Here is an 8,433-nt window from a genome sequence, read left to right on the forward strand (position 1 = left end):
CCTGTTTTCATAAATTTCCACACTTCAAATGAGTTTTTGGCCAACATAACATTTGTTCCTTATGTCAAGACCTTTCTAACCATTACCAACATGCTTATGTTTGGATTTTCTAATTGGCATTTTCGACGAGGTGAAGTTTTAGGCACAATTATGGAATTCATGATGGAACTTCATGCACAAGCAAATTCAAAGCAAACCACACGTCCATTTCATTTCAGACTGAACTCAGCTTGCATTTGCACTTGATCTTGGGCCTCACATGCGCCTGTACAGGCCCATGCATGGAGGACCCAATTCTCATGCACACGAATTCTTCATGACTTTACATCAGCTTCAGCTATAAATACATGCCATGCTTCATTCATTTCTCATCCCTGAATCAACCTGAAACTCTGCAGAAATCTCTCCAAACCATACTCTAAAGGAATTTTGCTTTTTCACTTGAAATTTTCAGATCCAATTCTCAACTTCCTTGGTTGATTATTGGACTCTAATTCCTTAGCCTTGCCTCCTTTTCATCTCTAGAACAAGCTGCAAGCAAGTGTGTTGAAGGATCGTGCTCCACATATCTGCATTTAGAAGGTTGATGTTCAAACTTATTTGCTTCGAAACTCTTCATTTATAGCTTGTTTCTTGTTTCCTTTTGCTTGGCTAAAGTCCTCTCAATAGAGGCAACTTGTATGTGCTTTCAATTTTACAAATCCATGAAGTTTCAGTTGAACACCATATTTTTCAACCTCTGGTTTCTCTTACCATGGAGATCTAGAGTGAAAATGGTTGGTACAGGGGTGATGTACATCACCCCATCTTTCCAATGATATAAGGATCGCTTGTTTTCATCAAGTTTTTAGAACCTGCAACTCTGGCCGGAAACTCCATGCTCGCCGGAGAAGACGGTGGTGTACACCACCGTCCGTTTGCCAGTTTGAATCCTAGCCGTTGATGATGATTTCCAGATTGAATCATGGCTCTTGGATCTTATGACTTTTTTTTATTCCACATGTTACTCAGTTGACCAGGGACCATCGTGCGTGCGCATCTCACATTCGTCTGATCAGCCACGTCAATTAATGAGGCTTGATCAGACGCCTCTCCTTTTTTCTGATTTTCTAATTTCCATTTTATTTTCTTTAATTCTTTTTTATTTCAAAAATTCATAACTTCTTCATTTTTAATCCAAAAAATATGGGACCAATTGCATTCTTCTCCATTTAAATTCTAGTTTCTAAAAATGATTTTTAACATTTTTTATTTTGTCATTTGATATTTTTTGTGAATTTTCTCTTTTCTGGTTATTTTTAATTCATTTTAAATAGTTTTTGATATTCAAAAAATACAAAAATATTTTCTCAACCTATTTGAATGATGGTGGATCTATGAAAAATATTCTCATCAATATTTTAATTGATTTGAGATTTATTTGAGATTTTAGTTCAATTAGGTCATTTTTATTCATTTTTTAATTGATTAAAAACAGTTTCTGACTTTTAAAAATGCTGAAATTTTTTGTCAAACTTTTTTTGACCTTGTTGAACTTGGGGTAAATCACTCTAACTTTCAAAAGTTGATTTGAAGTGATTTTGAAGTTTGACCTTTCTTTAATATTTTGATTCAAGTTTATTTTGAATATTAAAAAATGCAAAAAATATTTTGTTCATTTCTTGACTTCCAATCTTCATGTCATTTCTGTTTTTGATTGCTTGACCATGATCCTCAATGTCATTTGGTCAACACTTGTTGATTGGTACATTCCATTTCATTTAATGCACTTTATTCTTTCCATTTTCATTATCCATTATTCATCTCCCTCTTCTTCTTCTTTTCCTTTTGATCAATGAGTTAAAGGTTGATAAGTTAGTATTGATTATGAAGGTTTAATCTTCCTCAATCCAAATCTAATTCATCTTGATCAAATGATCTAGTGAATGGCTTTGTATTAAGGATAAGTTGCTTGCTAAATCATGCAAAGGACTTAAACCAATACAAGATCAATTCTCTTTCTTTCTTTTGGCATGGCAAGTTGTTGGAACTTGATTCACTAATCAAGACTTCTAACTTGTGTTGTTGCCTACATTATTATTGACCGGCCTCAGATAGTTGTGACTTCTACATAAGTCCAATTACGATTGCTTAACATAGCGCTAAATTTGCCTTATGGCACACTAACTACTAACACTAAACATTAACCATTAACATTTACTTTTTGAACTTTACATTTAGGCAATTTACTATTCTTGTACATATTATTCATTTTCTTTTTCCTTTGCTCACTTGAGCACATGTTTATGTTAATGCAATTTGCCTTTTGCTCACTTGAGCACATAATTGTGTATATACTATTGTGCTTGTGTTTTGTTTTAATTGTTGTGGACCAAATGCAAAGAATTGGACAAAATGGACTTAAACTTTAGGACTTTCCCTATGCAAATTTGAAGTCAAAGAGCAACTAGGCATTGGGCCTTTAGAATGCTATAAATGTTGAAGATGACTTTGAAAGGATCCACTTCTAAATTCTTCTTGTCCATTCCTTGTTTGTTTGCTAGAATCTTTTAATGTGTGTGTTCTTGTGCTAGGGATTCCAACTTGATTCAAATTGAGGAACCATTACCATGAGCTTCTAAGAGAGAGAGAGATCCAAGATACATTGAGGAGCTTTCCAAGAGTTCATTTGATTATTGATTGCTTAAGTTTATGCTTATGTGATTGCTTATTCCAAAGGATGGGAGCTACTTGGATCATCAATATGATCTCAAGAGAGGAACTCCATTTGTGGTTTTGCTTCTTATTCCTTACCTCTTGTATGTTTAGGACTCTAGCCATTCTTCTTCTTCTCTCCACTCTAACCCAAGCCAAAACTTTTGTGCAAACATTTAACACTTGTTTTCAACATTAGAAACTTAAGCCTCATGCTTTTGATTTTTAAACTCTTCCTTTCATAACACTTATCTTGAATTGAACTTCTAAGTCAACTTTGACCATATTTTGTACATACTTTTCATTGGTAAATATAACCCATTCAAATACTTTTGTGGTTTCAATGGCCACTTTCTTATCAAAACTTTTTTTCATAACCTTTAGCTATTAGGTTTGAGTTATCCTTGAGGTAGATGTAATACTCACCTATATCCTTAGTGATGGACAATGAGTCTTCCATGCTTATTATAGGGTTAACCCTTCACTAGCATGTTGAAGCTATCCTCACATGGTGGATTTGTGGTTTTAGGTTGAGTTTTCTCCCTTGGATAACAAAAGACCTTAAGGCTTTTGGACCAATTAATTCACCAACTCATTTTGAGATTTTTACCCCGAACTACGAGGTTTTGATCCTAATCTTTCTTAAGATGGTACGTAGGTAATGGGTTTATCCATTCAAACACAAAATGTAAATAAATTTGTACATTATTTTCTCATCTCTTCAATCATGTTTGCACAAATAAATTTTCACAAAATACCAACCTTACAACAAGTGTGAAAAGGGCTCCCTAGGAGTACCTAGGATGTTTTGGGTGCTTAAAACCTTCCCATTGCATAACCAACCCCCTTACCCAGATCTCTGACATTTTTACTAGTTTTTGATTCAATAAAACTTTTAGGTTTTTGTTCGCTTTCTAACCATTCCTTTGGATAAATAGAAGTGCGGTGGTGACTCGACTTGTATGGTTTACCTTGGATTTAGTCAATATCTCTAATGGTAACGAATACCCCGCTACAGGATGTCAAGTAAGATGGTTCAACATTTTGTTGAACAAATGCAGTCTGAATTTGAGATGAGTCTTGTTGGAGAACTAACTTATTTTCTTGGCCTGCAAGTCAAGCAGATGGAAGATTCTATCTTTCTATCTCAAAGTAAATATGTCAAGAATATAGTTAAGAAGTTTGGCATGGAGAATGCAAGCCACAAGAGGACACCTGCTCCTACTCATCTGAAGTTGTCTAAAGATGAAAATGGTGTCAGTGTGGATCAAAGTCTCTACAGAAGTATGATAGGGAGTCTGCTATATCTTATAGAAAGCAGACCTGACATTGCTTTTGCTGTAGGTGTATGTGCTAGATATCAAGCTGAACCAAAGGTGAGCCATATAAACCAAGTGAAAAGGATCCTGAAATATGTCAATGGCACTTATGACTATGGGATGCTATACACTCATGGATCTGATTCTATGTTGTCTGGATATTGTGATGCTGATTGGGCTGGAAGTGCTGATGATAGGAAAAGTACATCAGAAGGATGTTTCTTCTTGGGGAACAATCTAATATCATGGTTTAGTAAGAAGAAAAATTGCGTTTCTCTGTCTACTACCGAAGCTGAATACATAGAAGCTGGAAGTATTTGTTCTCAACTGGTGTGGATGAAACAAATGCTGACTGAATACAATGTCACACAAGATGTCATGACATTGTACTGTGACAACCTGAGTGCTATAAACATCTCAAATAACCCTATTCAGCACATCAGGACCAAACATATTGATATCTGTCACCATTTTATTAGAGAACTTGTGGAGGATAAGATTGCAGCCTTACAGCATGTTGCTACTGAGATGCAGTTAGCTGATATTTTTACAAAGGCATTGGATGCAAATCAATTTGAATTCCTGAGAGGGAGATTAGGGATTTTCATTTATGAAAATTTGTAGCAATTAATATAGAGTGGAAAAAGTACTTAAATTATAGTCTATTTTCCTAAAATAAAGTGCCCCCATTATGGTAAATCATTACCTTGTATTGGAAATACCATCTATTCCATCTTCACACGCTACCCCCATAACCCCATTACCTAATCCAACTATTCCATCTTCCTTTTCCTTCTCCACAAACCTCTGCTAGGGCAACCTTACTTTTTCCAGAAAAACTCCAAAATGTCACAACATCAAGATACATCTACTTCTAAAAATACTAAGTCTACTCCAAAATTTAGTGTTTCTCCCATGGGCGTCCCTGATGATGAGATTCTGGATGTTGCTCCTCTCTTTGTTATTCCCGCCGCGGACATTGATTTGAACCAACCCATATCCATTGATGCCTCCGCTTCTGCATGTTCCAATCAAGGTAATCCCTCTAGTATTCCGTCAGGTTCAACTCCTGTCACTAAGTATAAGGAAGGAACACACTATACTGATCGTGTTATAAGAGACATAGTTACTAGAATTCTTAATGAAGGCCACTCTGTGAAGGGGGTTTCTACTCCCCTTGCTCAAATGTATCCCCCTCCTGAGGTTGAACAACCTAGTGGTAAGGGTGATGATTCCTCCAGTTCTGAAAAGGCCTTGGCTGCTGAAGGGTTACACTCTATAGGGCAAACCGTGTCTGACAAAGGGAAATTTGTGGCCTCTAACATGGCTAATGCTTCTCACTCTGAGAAGCATGATGATGCAAATGTTGTGATTAATCTAGAGGATGGTAGCTCTGATGATCAAGAGGAAAGCTTGATTCATCACATAAAGCCAAGTGTGGCTAAACGCATGAAGACTCGTAAAGGAAAATCTGTGGCTGAACTTATGTCAGCTATTGAAGCTAAGAAGACTGCTGTCATTGGTCCTTCCAAACCATGGAGCAAGGTTGAAATAAAGAAGAGGAAGGTCAGAGATGATTCTGAGCCTGAAGAGGATGTTGAGGAAGATGTCCCTGACATCTCGCCTGTGAAGAAAACTACTGTTAGAAAGTCTCCTGTTAAAGTACCTGCTGTTCATTTGGATAACATCTCCCTCCATCTTGAAGATGGAGCTGCTAAGTGGAAATTTGTGACTCAGAGAAGGGTAGCTGTGGAAAGGGAATTGGGAAAAGATGTTGCTGATGTCAAGGAGGTCATGGACCTGATACAAGTTGCTGGGATTTTGAAGACTGTTGCTGGGTTCTCTCAATGCTACGAAGGTTTAGTCAAGGAATTTATTGTTAATATTCCCGAGGATATTTCTGATAAGAACAACAAGGAGTTCTGCAAGGTGTATGTGAGGGGTAAGTGTATAATATTCTCTCCTACTATTATTAATAATTTTCTAGGCAGAAATAATGAGGGTGCAGGAGAATTAGAGGTTACAGACAATCAGGTCTGTAGGGAGATTATAGCTAAGCAGGTAAAAGTTTGGCCTTTTAAAAAGCATCTTCCTGCTGGGAAGTTGACTATCAAGTACGCTATCCTGCATAAAATAGGAGTTGCTAACTGGGTCCCTACCAACCATATCTCCACCATTGCTAATACTCTTGGGAGGTTTATTTTTGCTGTTGGGACAAAAGTGAAATTTGACTATGGTAGATATATGTTTGATCAAATCATCAAGCACGCAACTACTAATGCAGTTAAGCTGCCAATTGCTTTTCCCTCTATGATCTGTGGAATTATCTTGAATCAACATCCTGGTATTCTGTGCTCAAATGATTTACCTAGTAGGAGAAAACCAACTCTGTCTGTGCACTACAAACTCTTTGAAGGCAGTCATGTCGAGGATATTGTCATGACATCTGCCATGAGGAGGCCAGTCTCAAAAGTTGGAGCAATTGCTGAGCTTAAGGAGACATGCAAAGAGCTAGGTGAAGGGATTAGGGTAGCCACAACTAGAAAACAATCTTTGGAAGCCTTGATTGAAAGCTTAGAGCAGGCTGAGGGTGAAAATGTTGAACATGCTAATGTCATCCATGAAGAAGAAGCTGAAGCCCACACCTCTAGTGAGAGGTCTGCTAACAATGATGATGCGAGTGGCAATTCTGCTTCTGGTGCTGCTGAAGAGGCTGCAAACTCAAGCTCTACTGAGTAGCTCTCTTGACTTTGGTCCCTCTTGTTTTGATGGGTTTCTTGGTTTTTTGGTGGATTTCTTAGTGTTTTTTGGTTTGTTTCTCAGAATTCTTACAGCTGTGTATGTACTTGGTGATGTAACTCTTTCACTTCTGGTATTTCTGTTAATGACTAGATAGACATTTATTTTGTGTATTTTAGCTAAAAAGGGGGAGAAGTAGTTGTAGATGTAGCTGAGTATCTTAGCTTAGCTCTGTAGTATTGTTGTTGCTCTGCTTGTCTGATACAATGGGAGAATTCTGGTGTTTATTTGTTTGGTACAGGGGGAGAATTCTCTGTGTTCTGTTTGTGTGAAGCAGTATGGTTGTTGCTTGTTGTGGACTGGCTTAAGGGGGAGCTGTTGTGTTATGGGAAGTTGCATGGACTTGAGGGAGAGTACAAGCACTTATGTGTCATGATGTTTTCTAGTTGATTCTTGCTAGTGTTGTATGTGCAAGTGCTTGTGTGTTTACTAGTTGTTATTTTTGCTAGTGATGTGTGTATGTTTTCTTCTGCTGCTGAACTGATGCTCTGATTGATTTCTTGTGAACGTGTGATCTGTTGTTAGTTTTAGCCAAAATTTGCCAAAGGGGGAGTTTGTTGGTTCTATGAATTGGCATCAATTTTGGTAAAACTTAGTGTTATCACAAGATGTCACGCTTGTAGTCTTGACATGTGATATCAGCTTTCTGTAGGTTTTTTGATATGGTTGTGCTGGATTTATTCAAGAAGTCAGACCCGATGTTACGACATGTGCATACAGAACATTCAGTCTGAATGTTATGTATTTTGTTGTTGCGCTTTTCATGCCAGTCTTTGTGTGCTTATGTGGAGATTGCATGCATTATTCAAGGAGTAATTCTATTTAAAGCCAGAATATTCTGTTTCCCGAAAAGGAATGATTCACTGCTATTTCTTAGGGAATACGCAACAAATAGAATTAGGGTTTCATGCTGCCCAAGCCCATTTAGAAAGCTTCTATTTAAAGACTATGTAAACCCTGTTTTAGATATAGAAAACACGAACCACGAAGTGAGTGAGTATTAGGGTTTTAGTCTTATGTGCGTTTGTGAATTGTGAGCCATTCATCCATCTTGTTGATGTGTGAATTGGACTGAGTTTTTGAGTTATAATTTGTCCACTCTAAGCTTTGAAGTACGAGTGTATTTGTTTACTTGATTGAAGCTTTTAAGCAAGATCAAGTGTGTGTCCTTGAAGTGTGTCTTCTTTCTTTTTGGTATTTGTTCTAGTATCACTGTTGTGATTGAGGGGGAGTGAGTAAGGTCTCATGTCTAAGAGTTCTTAGATAGAAATCACACGGGTAGAGATTAGGTGAAAATACTGTAACTTGAAGTTGTTTACCGAGAGTCTTTGAACTAATTCTGTTTAGTGGATTTCCTTCCTGGCTTGGTAGCCCCCAGACGTAGGTGTGTTTACACCGAACTGGGTTAACAATTGCTTGTTTCATTTTTCAATTGTTTCCTGGTTTTTATTCTGTTCATATTTTACTTGTTGTTCAGATATTAGTGTCGTGACATTACCTTCGACATCTCATATCTGATACCAAAATTTCAATTGGTATCAGAGTAGGCATCCTACTCTGGTTCTAGGTGAGATCTTGGGACGTTACTTTATGGTACTATGGACAGAGACAGAGGATCTGT

General features: G+C 37.2%; 1 protein-coding gene across 1 annotated transcript; it reads left to right on the forward strand.

Moving 5' to 3' along the window:
* The first annotated feature begins 4,859 nt into the window (after positions 1-4,859).
* LOC127122823 (uncharacterized) lies at positions 4,860-6,752 on the forward strand. Its single transcript, XM_051053103.1, has one exon. The coding sequence runs from the start codon at positions 4,860-4,862 to the stop codon at positions 6,750-6,752; it is 1,893 nt and encodes a 630-aa protein (XP_050909060.1).
* The last annotated feature ends 1,681 nt before the right edge of the window (positions 6,753-8,433 follow it).

Source organism: Lathyrus oleraceus, chromosome 2, assembly GCF_024323335.1.
Source record: "Lathyrus oleraceus cultivar Zhongwan6 chromosome 2, CAAS_Psat_ZW6_1.0, whole genome shotgun sequence".
NCBI classification, from domain to species: domain Eukaryota; kingdom Viridiplantae; phylum Streptophyta; class Magnoliopsida; order Fabales; family Fabaceae; genus Lathyrus; species Lathyrus oleraceus.

Bases quoted from the DNA above. Each gene is read 5' to 3' on its own strand.
- LOC127122823 (XM_051053103.1), top strand. From the start codon at position 4,860: ATGTCACAACATCAAGATACATCTACTTCTAAAAATACTAAGTCTACT.